This window comes from Epinephelus lanceolatus, chromosome 14 (assembly GCF_041903045.1).
Source record: "Epinephelus lanceolatus isolate andai-2023 chromosome 14, ASM4190304v1, whole genome shotgun sequence".
NCBI lineage: Eukaryota > Metazoa > Chordata > Actinopteri > Perciformes > Serranidae > Epinephelus > Epinephelus lanceolatus.
The window spans coordinates 41,553,679-41,569,159 of NC_135747.1; the positions used below are offsets into that span (position 1 = coordinate 41,553,679).

The 15,481-nt window shown below is 45.9% G+C and overlaps 1 protein-coding gene across 3 annotated transcripts in view; it reads left to right on the forward strand.

Annotated features, from left to right (window-relative positions):
• Positions 1 to 15,481, forward strand: part of akap11 (A kinase (PRKA) anchor protein 11) — a 33,973-nt gene that overhangs the window by 7,095 nt on the left and 11,397 nt on the right. For all 3 annotated transcript variants that reach the window (XM_033617265.2, XM_078174730.1, XM_078174731.1), the window contains exons 2-8: positions 2,858 to 2,956; positions 4,972 to 5,082; positions 5,161 to 5,214; positions 5,382 to 5,513; positions 6,871 to 7,135; positions 7,355 to 11,759; positions 12,014 to 12,154. In XM_033617265.2, coding sequence (XP_033473156.1) covers positions 2,894 to 2,956; positions 4,972 to 5,082; positions 5,161 to 5,214; positions 5,382 to 5,513; positions 6,871 to 7,135; positions 7,355 to 11,759; positions 12,014 to 12,154 — 5,171 coding nt within the window. In that variant the 5' untranslated portion in view covers positions 2,858 to 2,893. The remainder of the gene's footprint in view (positions 1 to 2,857; positions 2,957 to 4,971; positions 5,083 to 5,160; positions 5,215 to 5,381; positions 5,514 to 6,870; positions 7,136 to 7,354; positions 11,760 to 12,013; positions 12,155 to 15,481) is intronic.

The window sequence follows — 15,481 nt, forward strand, 5'->3', positions numbered from 1 at the left end:
TCCAGATCCAAATGTTTAGGACGTTTTTACAGGGAGCTGAATGTTTCATAGAGGTCTCCCCTTCTCCAAAACAGTTTCACGCTACAAATCAGTGTTTCTCCGATGCTGTTTGGCATGTCGGGCACGGGCTGCTAACCTAGCACCTGCTAATGTGTGCTCACCATTTTTCCCTGATAAATTAAGATCCAAACATTTAGGATGTTTCACCAGGAGCTGAATTATCCACAGAGGTCTCTTTGGCTCCAAAACAAAAGTACCAGGTGATTTAAACTGGTAAAAACACTGAATAAAGCAGTTTCACATTATAAAAAAGTGTTTTTTCGAGGCTGTCCTGCATGTAGGAGACAAGTTGCTAACTAGCACCTGCCAATATGTGCTTACCTGTTTTCTCTCATAACTTCAGACCCAGACATTCAAGAGGTTTTAAGCAGGAGCCAAACTATCTACAGAGGTCTCTTCCTCTCTAAAACAAACAGACCTTTGGATTTAAACACTGAATAAAGCAGCTATTTTCCTGATGCTGTTCATTTGGTCATAGATGGGCTCTAACTACAGTGGCCGACGAGAAAATATGAATGACCCTATATAGAGTCAGTGTTTGCTTTGTCCATTCTGGGCTACTGTAGAAACATGGTGGTGGGGCATGGCGATCTGTATAAAAGAGGACCTGCTCCCTATTGTAAATACACTTATTTTTTTCAGGTGATTATATACTAAAGAAAATGTACATATTTTATTGTATTCCATTTCTGCCAGTATATCCCCATTAATCCTACACACTGGACCTTTTAATGCATGTCGCATAAGATAAAGAAAATCAGTAAATCCTCACAACTGGCTTTTTCTAAGTAAGACATTTGACACTAAAAGGTGTAAATGATCAAAAGTAATGATGACTTCATTGGACTTCAGGTTCAGGGTCCTGGTATTGTCCATGTTGGCTCACTGTAACACTGTCACGGCATACTGGGCCACTTGAATTGAAGGGAGCCATCATTCATGTTCTCACTAACACCTGTGCTTTTCCTACTTCGTTTGCTGTGGAAAATTCCTAATTAGAAGCTGGAACTAGGAAAAGAATGGTTGAAAGTGACACTAATCAACATTTATAATAGTTGCAGAACATTTATAGAGCATCTCCAGCTCCAACATTTGTCTCCACATTGTTATGAATTCTGTTTTAGAGTGGATTTCCCCTGTAATGTTATATTCTCTCGTCTGCTCCACTGATATCACCGGCACCTCATGAGAGACCGGTGTTTGGTCTCACAGCTCACTGTGAGTTTTTCTCATGTCCTCCCGGCTGTGCTTCTCTCTCCCAGTCTCTGTTTATCTATCCTTCCGGCCACCCACACTCAGAATTTGGCCCACATCAGCTCCCAATCAAACAAGATTTTAGACTACACAGTTTGTGCCCTTGGCAGGTTGTTTTGCTGTCTCTGTCCTGAGATGATCGCAAACACCCCGTCACAATCCTTCGGCAGGTTTGGCTGAGCCTCATTACATTTTTGTCTAAATTAGTGTGATGAATCAGCCCTTGAGGATTTGTTTAAACCTAAATTGAGTTAGACTTAATTGCAGTTTTTCCATGACATGCCTAAAACCAAATAAATGTGGCATTATGTGACCGCATCAGTTACACAAGGTGGTGATACAGGTCTGTTAAGGTGATTGTCATACACTGCACCACTGAATGCTAAACTGTGAACTTAACATCCCGGGCTAAAAAAAAAATTAACCGAGTATTTAATGTTGCTCATCTCTGTTCGAGACGGCCATAATAGACGTCATTGTGCCTGCCTGCCTTGTGAGTGCACTGGGATGTACTGCATAGTTGAGGTTAAGCAGCAGTGGCTGGATGTGTTGTTTTTGTACAGCCCACCAAAGCACCCATGAGAAGCTAGGAGGTCCTGGATCACCAGAGGAAGCCATTGGCATGTACTTTACCCCTCTGGTTCTCAGGATGCAGGATGGGCTGATCAATAGGACCGCCTGCCTGTGTCTAGACTCATCTCGCCGCTTTGGACCGTACCTCAAAGGAGAGGCTTGGATTTCTTGGGAAACTTTTCCTTCTTGTACACTGTAAATATTTTGCCTCCTTTACCCGCTCTCTCATGCTGCTTACAGAGTGTGTTTCCCCTGCTCAGAGCACACACCCCTGTTCTCTTGCCTCGCTGTTTGATCTTTGACGCAGGCCTGACTGTTTAAAGAATATCAAAGTTGTGAGGCCTACTGTAGCTTATCCTCACCAGCAGGACAAGTCTAGGCCTACTTTTAAAAGCTGGATTCATGTTATTTTCACACGGGTCTGAAGAATTGTGGTCTAGAAGCTTGGCTGAAACATCTGAAAGATTTAGAGCACAATCCAGAACTGTATTGCCTCCTGTGGTGATATGTTGTATGATCTGCTTCACAGGCTCAAGCTATTGATAACTGTTGGTTCAGTAATTAAGCGAATGGCACAGGTGGCATGACGTGGCTCTTTGTTGCATGTAAACGAGTGACTCTGTCACATCATGCTTCCTATTTTGGCACGTATGTGTGCAGCAGTAGGTAGAGACAGAGTGTGACATCTCTTTGTTTACTAATAGCACGGGTCTCGTCATTGCTCTGTCATGTGATTGTTGCTGTGTTGAGCTGAATCAGAGCAGCAGAGAGTTCATGTTGGACGCTTAAGTTTTGTTTAACTTGCTGAGGATTCTTGATGGAACTAAGAAGAGAGAGCCTCGGACACGAGGCTCAGCTGTGAGACTGAAAGTGATGATATAACCCTGAAGTTCCTCATTTTAGTGGTTTGGCCTGATTCTCTAAACTTGTTTTGCCAAGTCACTAACTGTCATTCTCTTTCTACTTTCAGGTGAGCGGCCAGTCAGCCACCCAGCTCCCTGTTGCGATGGATGCCTGTGCACGTATTAGAGGAGTCCCCATAAGGTCCAGGGCCTCAGTCCGGAAGGAGGTTTGTCTGCAGGGACACTGCATTTTATTCTGCAACTATCGATCATTAACAATCTGCCCGACACTCCAGTGGTTCTTCATGGCTGCCAGTACATCATATGTCACGATAATAACCTTATCGATCTATTGTATAATATATGGACATGACCTCCATCATTTTGCTGCCCTTGATATTACTGGTTGTGTTTGTTTACATAAGAATGTCACCAACATTTTAGCTAACGTGATGTCAGAATGAATAGCAGGATTTTCTACCTTTTTTATGCCTTCACGCCGTTGGTAGCCATGGCCGGAGGCATGATGTGCACGGGTTGTTCGTGCGTATATATGTCTCATTCTTGTGAATGTGATATCTCAAGAATTCCTTGAGGGAATTTCTTCAACTTTGGCACAAACGTCCACCTGGACTCAATTAAAGCAACACTTACCTTTCTGGAAATTTTACGCTTTTCTTTGGTCTTGGGCTTGGGGAAGGGGAAAAATTCAACACCACCTTTGACACTTTTTGGGTATCAGGTGTTGGACTTGAAGGTAACGTTGCCGTATGCACGCTGCTTCGGCATATAAGTTCTGCTGAAAGCTTGACGGACCTCTTGGTTGCTACACATGGTTGCTAACGTAGGATTGGACAGTGACTGTTTAAGGGAGAGGCTTAGCGAAGGGTTAATTTGCCGAGTGTCCTGTCTGTCTTCCCCACGTGGAGGCCTCTGACTGACGTAACCGCTTGTGTAACGTTACCTTGCCAACACCTACGTCTATCATAGACATAATGAGGGAGGCGATAAAATGATGATGTGATAATATATTATATCCAAAATGGCAAAGGTCAGCTCCACTGTGGCATCATCAAATTCTGCAAAAACATTTTAACATCATTTGGTCACATACTGAATTTGTGACTCTAATCTCTGGTGTCCACCTTGAAACTGTGCTGATTGTATAGGTCTTTCGTGCTGCTGGGGGAAGATGTGTGTGAAGCATCCATGTTTTCACAGACATGGATGTAAACTGTAAGTGCAACTTGACTAATCTGCAGAGGCATACAACCGCAAGGGGGTAATTCTATTTTTCCCTCGCCTACTTGGGAAAGTCTGGAGAAAAATAAAACAACACTTAAAAGACGACACAGCGTAGCTCACCAGTAGCCTGCAGCTGCACTTGTGGAGTGGAAGAGGCTCAGTCCTGACAGTCATTAGCTCGCCAACCCAGTCTGTCCTTTGTAGTTTTGCCCTCGAACAACTTCATCCTCGACTCTGTAAACCCACCAGCAAACCGCATGGCTCCTCAGCTGTCCACGTCTGAGGGCCGACCACAGCACACTGGCCACATTACGAAGGGAACAGCGGTGTTCCCGGAGCTTCGCTAAGCTTGTCAGTTAGTCACAACAGGCTTCACTTATTTTTGTCTGTTGGCTACATTATTATGATATCATACTATCATTATATCAGTGGCATAAAATGGCCTTAAAATGACAATAATATTGTCAATCGCAATTATTAATGGGACAATACATTGTTCAACAGAAGTAGTTATCGTGACAGGCGGACATGAGGTTTTTATTTATTTGTATTTGTTATTAAAAAGTATTTCTGCAGGATAAATTGAAGTCAGATTGAGCTGGCTCACATGACACTGATGGCTGCATCTTACTTCCACTTATAGTGTTGATACTATTGTAAAATGCAGAAGATCTTGTCTGAGTTGTTTGTCCGATTTGTTTTTAACTGCCTGTTTTGTGTGCTTGTGGTCAGTAGTTGCGAGATGTTTAATGCGGTTTCTAATGCGGTGAGATGTGTTTTCAAATGTCAATTTGAATCTAATGTGATTAGTAAGGATCTATATTAAAGTCACGTGTGAAAGCAGGCAGATACATAAAAGGAAATGTACCAAACACTGTTTCTCATTGATCTTTCATGCATGCTACAGTGACGGACGAATGCATACACATTGGTTTCTCATTATTGCTGTTGGGAAACCATATGCTGGGGTTTAAAAACACTGCCTGTGTGTTTGCAGACTGTGCGTGACAGCGGGGCACAGTGTGTGAAGAGCCTCTTTAGGAATAAAAAGGAGCTATGCAGCGTTGGCCTGGAGCTGCCAAGCAGAGACACCACAAGACTGACAGAGGTTTGTCACACAAACAGCAGCTCAGTCATATTTGAACACAAGATGCATTAATACTGACCATCAGCTGTGCTCTTCCAGATTCATTTTGTGTGTCTGCCTGGTCAGTGTGAAGGGGAAGATGTCACCCAACAGGTACGCTCTCAGAGTTACAGACATGAGTGATGATAAAACGCTGAAAGTCTTGCTTATAGATTTAAAGTTATGGACATTGGGTCACACTTTTAGGTCTTAGGTCTTCCACTTTAGCATTTGAGCTACAAGCTAATGTGCCTCTGTGTCTTCCTCTTCCTCTGCCCCAGGCTCTGCTATCTATGCCAGGAGGGCTGTGTGAGCTTCTTAGGTCCCTCCACGTTCAGGGCCTCAAGAACGACGAAGTTCTGCTGCTCAAAGACACGCGCAGGCTGGCAGAGCACAAGGACGGCGGGCCTCAGGTAGTGACAGATCTGTCAGACTGCAGGAATGTTCTCAGTCAGCATGTTGTGGTAAAGAGGAAGTGAGCAGAAGGCAGGGAAGTGAGGGAGAGAATGAGGGGAAGTAGAAATGAACCACTGTGTGCTACTCAACTTCTCCTGTGTCTGTAGGTCTGTCCTAACAAGACGTTATCTTCCCATGAAAAAGCATCAGTGACCATGTTTACAGGGACACTAATATTCCAATATTATTGCGAATCAGAATTTGGTGAGGGTCGGATTAAGCCGTGGGATATGCCGGTATTATTCAGGTTAAGGAGCATTGTTTTGGCATGTTTACAACGCATTCAGAATATGAATATCAGTTGGGTTTTTGCATCAGTTCAGGACACACGACCTCTTTCCTGTTTATGCTCAGCTCTGTGCTTGCACGCAAACCAATCAGTCAACAGTTTGCAAGGTTGGTGTAGAGATGCATGCCCAAAAGAGCCTACATTTCTGCTCGAAAGGAGAAACACACTACTTTGAAACATTATGAAAGACTTGTATATCAACAGGTATCTGCAAATATCGGAACGCCAACCTCTTCAAGAAGGTGGTGAAAGAATGAAAGAAAGAAGCTGTGTTTGCTGTTGAACAAGTCCGCCACCATTGAATATTTTGTGCATGTAAACATAGTCACTGGCTCGGGATAATTTTTTGAGTTAACAATTTTTTCCTATTTTAATAATTTCCCTTGAAGAATTAAGAATTTTTCTTGTATGATCCGAAAATTCCTGCATTGTTTTTTGACTAAATGGTTCCCCTGTATTTACGGCCTTGTCTGTCCCTGTATATAAACAGACATGTTGAGTCTTTCTCACGCTTTCGAAGAAGTGCAGGTGGGTTAGACTGTCAGATATGTTGTTTTTTCAGCCCACGATTGCAGCCTTGTCCTTCCTGGTCCTGTGTGCAGTGTTTGGATACACACAGACCCTGCAGCTCGCTGCGGTTTTGTCGTCCTTCTCAGACAGTGAGACCTCCCACCTATCTGCGTTACAGAGCGGACTTGTGCTGAGTGATTCTGCACATGTTACAGATCAACTCGCAATCAGAGAACAGACATAACAATACACTTCCGACCTTCCTCCCCCATTCCTGTAAGATCAGGATAAGTAAATTCCCATGCGAATTCTGTTTCAAATCTTTCACATTATCAGCTGGGACATGATCGCTTTCAGTGTATAGTCTGGCCTGCTGGTCTCAAATGCTATCATGTTTCTCTGAATGAACTGATTAAATCACTAGTGTTAACAAAGTGTGTTTCTCTTTCTCTTCTCTTCCTTTCTTTTCTCTTTCCCTCTTTGTCTTGTACTGTGTTCTTTTCTTTTTCCTTTAGTGTTGGTTAAAGGCTGTGTGTGTGCTGAGGCATAACCCCAGCACATGCGTCTACCCCCAGGCCAATGTAGCATCTTTAGTGGGCTTGCTGGGATGCTATATGGCAGGCGTGCGCTACGCTTTGGAGCTTCAGGCTCTGCAGAGGGGCACAGCTGAGCCCAGCCAGCCGGAGGAAGATGACACCAACCAGTCAGTGTCATCAATCGAGGATGACTTTGTCACGGCCCTGGAGCATCTGGAGGAGGACGACACAGGAGACAATCCCTGTAGGTTTAACAACTAATGCTTAGTGGCATTTAGTAGCCTCTGGTCTCTTGTGTAGAACATCTTGTGATTCCATCAGCTGCACAAAGAAAAATCCAAATCATCTGTCCATACGTTCGTCCAAACACATGTTTATCTTTTATGTTTATCTTTTATCCTCTCTTTTTATGTACAGTATATAACTGTTTTCCCCCCTCTCCTCTTCATGTCCATCTCCACAGCTGCAGCTTCCTATCGCCATTTTAAAAAGCGTGATGTGGCATCACAGACCATCCCAGCCCACAAGAGAAAAAAGGAATTATCTGGCTCCCGTATTATCATGAGCTCATCTTCAAAGAAGAATTCAGCCAAACACAAATCTGGACCAGATGTGTCCGTCACAGTACAGAGGTCATCGGGCGTGGAATCCCAGTGGACTTACTGTAGTCCCGGAGCTCGCCTCCCCTCACCTTTGATTCATGTCAGCGAATCGGAAGAGTCAGACTGCTCCAGCCCCAGCCCAATCATTTTCCTGGATGAGGTGGGCTACCAGAAGAGCCTGCTTGCAAAGCTGGACATCCCCCAGGTGCCAGGGGGTCCCAGAGAGCGAGTTGAAGACTCCGACTCTGAAGTCAGTGAGTTCTTTGATAGCTTTGACCAGTTTGATGACCTGGAGGAGCTGAGCTCAGAGAACAGCACTCTCACACTGCCTCTGGATGCCATCAGTGCACCAAGCATGCAGAACCCGTCCAGTGGGTCAGCATCTAAATATGTTTCTAGGGGCTGCTCAACCAAGGGTATGAATCCTCACCGCTTTGATCATCCCACTCTCCCAGCCGATGTGAAAAAACCCACTCCTCTGAAACCAGGCTCTCCCTACTCACTTCACTCTGAGGTGCCTGACTCCCCCCGACCAGTGCAGACCCCCTCTGAGGAGAACGGCGGCCCACTCTTCAGTCCTGTCAGCTCGTCGGCCTTCAGCCCTCTGGTGGACTCTGGTGGACCGCTGGAATACTTTTGGAAGACAGATGAGGATGGACCGGACAGTTCAGAGCTGCGTAAACCCCAAGACCTCTGCTCTTTGTATAAGACCTACTCAGACTTTGCCAGCAGTCTATCTAAAGAAATTCTGGGATCTGTGTGTGGCTATCAATCTGCAGTTGACATCAGCGACAACAAGAATCTCAGCTGCGTCTGCCACAAGGAATTCAAGAACCCTTCGGGCTACGTGATGAAGCTCTCAGAAATACAAGAGACCGTAACAGTGGCCAAGCTGCAAAAGAAGTCCCAGTCTCTGAAGGATGGCATTCAGAGGTTTGCCACGGACCTGGTGGAAATGAGCTTGGGCAGCGCCTTGAGAGACCTCCAGAAAGGTGTCTCCTCCTGCACCACCACCTTGTGTCACCTAGCTGCCAGGCTTACCTCCTCAGTGTTTCAGATGGCCTTCCATGAGATCGGGATGCGCCACGCTTATGTGCTGAAAGAACGAGCAATCAATGGACTAGCTGGCTTCCTGGTCGGAGAGGCTGTGTCTGGGGCGCTGAAAGAGTTCCTGACAGTGAAGAAGCAGATTTTCCACAGCACGGTGACACGATTCGCTGCTGATCTGGCTGAAGAGCTGGTGTTTGAAGGCATCATGGAAGTATGTCAGTTCTCCCACCCTTCAACCCCTCTCACCCCCAGTGATTGGTCGTTTGGCCACGGGCAAGAGGAGGAAGAGGAGGAGGTGGTGGTTTCCTCCTATGCTTCAGACTTGTCCGAGTCTGTTATCCAAGAGGCCTTCATAGAGCTCTCCCAGGCTGATGTTGCCTTCACTAGCCAAGCAGCTATCAGTGTGTCTCTAGACAACATCTGTTACGTGAGTGCAGAGAACTCAAGTGCTCAAACCTGCAGCACCTTTGCTAACCAGCAGGTTTTAAGTGCCAGCTCAGCTGCAGCGACCCCAGGGCCCTCAGGAGAGGATGCCTCCTGCACGGTGAAGAAAGCTCTGTTCACTGTATCAGGCATGGCCAGCTGTATTCCTGTGCCCCAAGCAGGCCAAGCCCTCTCCCACATCCACGATTCTGAAGAGACCAGTCAGTATAAGTCGAGCTTGTCAGAAACCCCACAGGCCAGCCCTAAGAGAGTAACTGTGTCCTCCTCTGACACTGCCACATCTACACAATCTCACCTTTACAGTCATGGAACTCAGACCCCGATACCTGGAGAAGACCCTTCCCAAGGAAAGTCCCCGTTCCAAAACTTCTCTGGCAACATGGTGGATATGATAGTAACTGAGGCTTGTGAGCTAATAACTGCTTCTAAGATGAAGAAGAGTTTTGGTGACTGTGCTGATTTCTTCACAAAGACAATCGGGAGCAGGAGGGACTCTTCTTCTAGGCAGGAGACGGTTCATTACGAGAGTCCAGACTCCCCCTCTACGCAGGGAGCTGGCTTCAGATACGACTGTAGAGATTCTGGGTATGCTAGGAAGGGCGGCCCTGGTGAGCAAGCAACAGACTTTAGTATTCCTCACATTTCCTTTCAGACAGGCTCTCAGAGCCAGGGGAGAGCCAGCTGTGAGTTAGACCCCAGGACCAGCGGTGGGGCTGAAACCCATCCTGTGATAATGGATACTCTAGGCGTACCGGGCGCCGAGATGGGTGGACAAAGGAGGATATCTGTTCCTGGGGATGACTTGTCTCCAAGCTCCGGCCAAAAATCTGGTGGGACTCCTGGCACTCCTCCTTCTACCCCGCAGCAGCCCAGTGAGGTGTCAAAGGAGAAGCAGATAAAACAGTTCTCCAAGAAGCTGAAAAGCAAGCTAGCCAAGGAATTTTCCCCTGCTACACCCCCACCCACCCCTCACTACCAGCCTGAGCCTGAGCCAAAAGACATCACCCCTGAGGCAGACAAGGCTGAGTTCATGCTCAAACTGATGAGGTCTCTCTCTGAGGAGGCAGATGGGAATGAGGATGAAGAGGAGGAAGAATTAGCAGAAGAGGGCGGTGTTGGTGGCACTAACAGATGTTCAGAGACAGGGGTCGGCCGGCATGAACTGAACCAGATGTCCGCTCGCAGAATGTCCAACAAAGAAGCGCTCCACTATGCTGAGCGGTTGGCTTGCCACATTGTCTCCATGGCAACAGAGATGGACACCCTGGGAGTGGCAGAGGAGGAGGGCGAGTTGAGCAAGGGCAGCGAGAGGAGGAGAGACAGTGTGGCTCAGTTCTCAGAGCAGACCCTGAACACCTTGTGGGTGTACGCCGGGGAGGTGGCAGGAGAGGTCATCAATGATGTGAAGAAGATGGTGAGCTCTGCCCAGCAGTGTCCACATCACAGGGCTGTCAGAAGAAGAAGCTTTGACAGATCTAGCTCTGAATGTTTGCATCACCACCGCCAACACCAGCCTCAACCCTGCACAGACCAGAACAGAGACTGGAGGGTGGGGAGGCTGGCCGAGCAATGGTCTAATGACCTGATAGCATCTGTGTTCCGGTCTCCCACCTCCACTTCAAGCACCGTCTCCACCTCCAGCTCTGGCCTGTCTTCAGAGTATCCAAGCTGTGAGAGCGTGACGGATGAATATGCTGGCTACCTTATCAGGGTACTGAAAAAGGAGGGAGGCAGCAGGGAGTTGGTCCTGGACCAGTATGCGAGCCGTTTGGCCTACCGCTCTATCAAACTGGGCTTGGCTCATGCTAGTCGCAAGATTAAGCAGAGATCCTCTAGCACCCGTCTTCACTCGTCCAAGTCACTGCCAGATGAATGGAAAGCATCTGGTAGTGAGGTGTCATCGCCCAAGGACAAGGCAGAGTCAGTAGTTTGTCCCTCAGGCGAGGACGCTCAGTGTTGCTGCAGGGACTCTGATGAGCAGAGTCAGAGGGAGTACATGGATCTGGTCAACTTCGCAGAGTCTTTAGCCTACAACATCACCTGTGATGTGACACGCAAGCTTCATCTTTCCTCCGCACGACTGCCCAAGTCTCTCACTGACTCGTGTCTTTATAAGAAATCCAAGCTTGAAGACATGGCAGAGAATCTCATCAGGAACTCCTTCTCCTGCCCCCTGTTGTCCAAGGAGGCTAAGAGCAGGCATTACCACAGCACAGGAAGCCTGTACGATGGAGGCTACAGGAGTAGGGTGATGCAGGTCATTGAGCATTACGCAAGGAAGATAGTTGACGACACTCTGAAGATGAGCCTGGCTTCAGTTGGACATTCATCCCGGGAGCACCAGAGGAACCAGGGCCATGACAGACACTCTCACACCCAGAGGTTGTCTGAGGGGCCATCACTGGGCCAAGCCCTGGGGGAGAGGACATGCCGTTACTGTCAGGTCCAGGAGTGCCCGTACTGCACCAAACTTAGCAGGCACCACCACCAGCCCGTGTTACAGAGGAGGAAAAGGGGGTCAGAATGTCAGGCGAGGGCTGAGCGGCTCCCTAGCCTGGAGATTCCCAAGATCCACATCGACCTGGACCACAGGGCAGTGTTTGCAGAGGGGATGGTGTCCATGGCGATGGAGACAGCGAAACGTGAGCTGAGCAACACTAGCCTTAATGCAGACAGTGGCATTGGCCATGATGGAACCAGCTACGCTGAGAGCCTGACAGCTGAGATCATGACGTCAGCCTTGTCCAACATCTGCCAGACCGGCAATGTCAGGTACACACACAAAGATTTACATTAGTTGTCTCTGTTTGTTCTGTCATGACCTTACTGTATGTTCCTATGGTTGGGCTATGCACACATATTATATTTCTAAAAATGTTGCTTTAAAGCTATTTCATATTTATTTCTTATCTAATGTTCCCATTTTAATACATTGTGATGATTGTAATCATGACTTTGTGAGTGTAAATATTAGCATGATTTTTAAAGCCTCCTTTTTGTCTTCTTCCATCTCTCTGCGCTTTTAGCCTTCCAGGTCGGGAAGCCACTGAGTCCTCTGTGTCCCAGCAGCTGAGTGTCGGAGATGACAGTCTGGGCAGCTGGTCTAACCTGAGCTTCGAGGACGAGCACCCAGACGACAACAGCAGCTTCCTCCACCTCAGTGACAGGTATACATTACTAGCTTTCTCATACGTAGCACCCCATATCCAGTTACACGTAGACCACACTGCTGCCAACTTCCTTTCTGTCAGTACTCAGATTACAAGACACTAAAACGGGCTGCCCCCGTAATATAATGGTAGGGGAAACACTGACTTTAATAAATACACAAAAGAAACTTGCAAAAGTAAAAAAAAAACCCAATCTTTGTTTAATCTTAATCTATTTTCTTTATTTATCAGAGAAATACAACTGTACGCTTTTTAGATTCCAGTTTCTCTCTTTCACAGAACTACCCCAGGCTAAATTGCCTCATTAACTCACAGTGAAACACTTTTCATTCAAACTCAACAGAAACAAAATAAAACTCACCAAAACTGTATTGGTTAGTTTTGTTAGTCCTTTAGTTAGTTAGTTCCATTGTTCCAACAATCGCCAACTCTGGTTTGGTGAAAATAAACCCTTAATCCACAGAGTTAGATGTGAAAATAAACTGCTTTCTTTGCCGTCTCTCTGTCCTCTCTGCTATGGCGGGCACGACATGGCCGGCTATTTTCAATTGATCCTGTTATGTTTATCTCCACCACTCGCAGTCAGCTCAGGTGCCTGCCTCACCACACTGACCTCTGGAGGAGCATGATGTGCACTACATGCAAAACATCCTTAGTACAGCCTCTCCAGTATGAGGTTATTGAAAATTATACCATCAGGATTTTTCAATACCCTGGTATACCGTAATTCAGTGATACCGCCTAAGCCTAGTGGACATGCTAAACAGATGTAGGCTCTAGTTTCTTGTCCGTACACTTCGTACTGGCTGTAAGGGTACTATATTGAATGTGTTCAGAGGAAACGCGGCTTAAGTGACACTCCCACACTACCAAACAACGTTGTGGCTCAACGCGGCAATACCTGATTTGGAGTCAATGCAGCCCAAGTTGCCCGACATGTAGCGATGTAACATCCCCCACCCAATCCTACTGTGTTTCGTCGTTAGATCTTAAAATGTAGACAGTCTAATTGTGGGTCGTAAAAGATATTTTGTAAAGATAACACAATGTAAGGTAATATTAAGATAAGAACTTGAGAACTGGTCGCAGGTGAGGATCTAAGCAGTGGGTTGCAGCAGTTGAATCTTCTGGGGGTTCAATATTTTAGTGAGAGACTAGAATTTATTTTTCTGTAGTCGTGGACTCAGGACTTGAAGAATGAGAATAAACGTTTTATTCGTCCGTGTCAATTGTGCTGTCGATCTCCTCAGACCCAGAGAAGAAACACTCTTTTGTTGCAGATGTTGTTGGATAGTTTCTAGCAGGACTCTCCTGTGGTCGAATCTAGATGGGAGGTTTCCCAAAGTCAGCACAGGGCACAGTATATTGTTTGGGAATCTCATTCAGACTTTACCGCCAAAATGCAATTTTCTCTTGATTTGCGCAACTGTTGCATCATACGTGACCTCTAACGGATATATTGTTTAAGATTTTATGTAGCCATCTCTGCTGCCAACTTCTTCTCAGAAAGTTTGTGAAATCCACCACAGGGATAAGCACCAAGTAGTAGTTGTGACAGAGTTGGCCCTCTGTTCTTGGATGGACATTGTCACTATTTACATACAATGTATGTGGAAAAAGAAGGAGCGGGTGGGAGAGTGAGTGAGTCTGAGTATCAGGCCTTGAGGTGACATGGTCTTATACGAATCTCCAGCCTCAGGGAATCCGGGTGTTGACATTTCTGGCAAAGATTTTCATCTCTATGGAGGCAAAACTGACAACATTTGAGATTCTTTCCTGAGATACTGAAAAAACACAATGCGTTAGCTGCTAGTTATTTTAGCCACGAGGGCCAAGTTAATGTATCATAATATTTTCTAAAGGTGTGTCTTTGAGTGCTCTCTTCACTTCAGGCAGTGTTTCTACAGGAACAAAGTCCACCATGTGTAATTCATTAGACTCTCTTCAAAAGCCCACTGCAACCATATCCGCTCAGCACGTGAAATAACGGAAGGGGGAGAAAAACCACCTCTGAGGCCTCATTAAGACATCGAGCATGATGATTGACTAAATGATCGAGCTCTCACCACGTGTCGTTCACTCAGACCACAGGGAGAAAGCTGTTAGTTGAGGTAATGCAGATTAACACAGGTATTTTTAGATATCAGAAATGTTCCTCCCTTCAACCTCACTGAGAGCGCTGCACGCCACAGTGTGCAGGTTCCAGCCAGCACGCTAATCATTGACTAATTACAGAGAGAGTTGTTGTGCTTCTGTTGCCAGCCAGTTGTCCTGGTGGAACCCACAAGATTAGTGGGATTATATGAGGACAAGAATGTAATGATCTCACGTTTGAAGCCTTTAGCAACAAATTGTCTGGAACAACATGACAGATGATAGAGTGGGATGCATGGTGGAAAAATCTGCATCATTAAGAGAATCCCCTGTCTGTAAACCTCACCTGTAATTTAAAGGATTATTCCAAATGCCAGAAATGGTCATCAACCTGACAAGTGTTTGTTGAAGCTGCATACAGGGTTCCCACGGGCATGGAATTCCTGGAAAAACCCGAAAATATTTGGAATTAGCAGAATGTCTTTGAAAAGTTTTGAATATATATTGTTTTGGCTATTGTTTGGTTATTGTTTGCGTAAGTAAAACGTTACTAGTATTGCATGATACACATAGACCAGGCCAGCATTGCGTCATCTCCAAGGCCACGTGCTGTCACATAAGAAAAGAAACAGGACAATACCAGAAAGCTTTTGTGCAGCAGGTAAACCAAAGCTTTCACACCGAGATTGGAGGCGCAGTATTCACTGTTTAATATTGTAAATCTCTAAATGACATTGAGGACAGTTACTACTAATGGATAGCTAATGTTAGCCTGAGTGGGAGACTGCTGCAGTACAGTTACACAATATAGCAGCATCAGACTGTCGTCTCCAACTAGATCTCAGCCTCGATGAAACAGTTGGCTATTAACATTTGGTCGGTTATTCACAGACAACACTTAGCCTAATGAAACCAAGATCATGATCCACGCATCTATCTATAAGAAATAGGCTAGTATTTTTTATGTTAACAAATAGCATTTGTTTAACAAGACATAAATGCATACAAACTTGTTAAAATCATAAGCCAAAAATTGCATTGACATCTACAGGATCTAAGGTTTTGTATCCCCAAAAAAGAGGCGTGGCCTTGATATTTTGCAAAGTACCTGCCTGTATGTGCCATCTGGTCGGTTGACATGTGCACCTAGTTGGTGGCAGGAATGTCCACACGCAAGTTAAAGGTCCAGTGTGTAGGATTTAGAGAGTTGTATTGGCAGAAATTGAATAT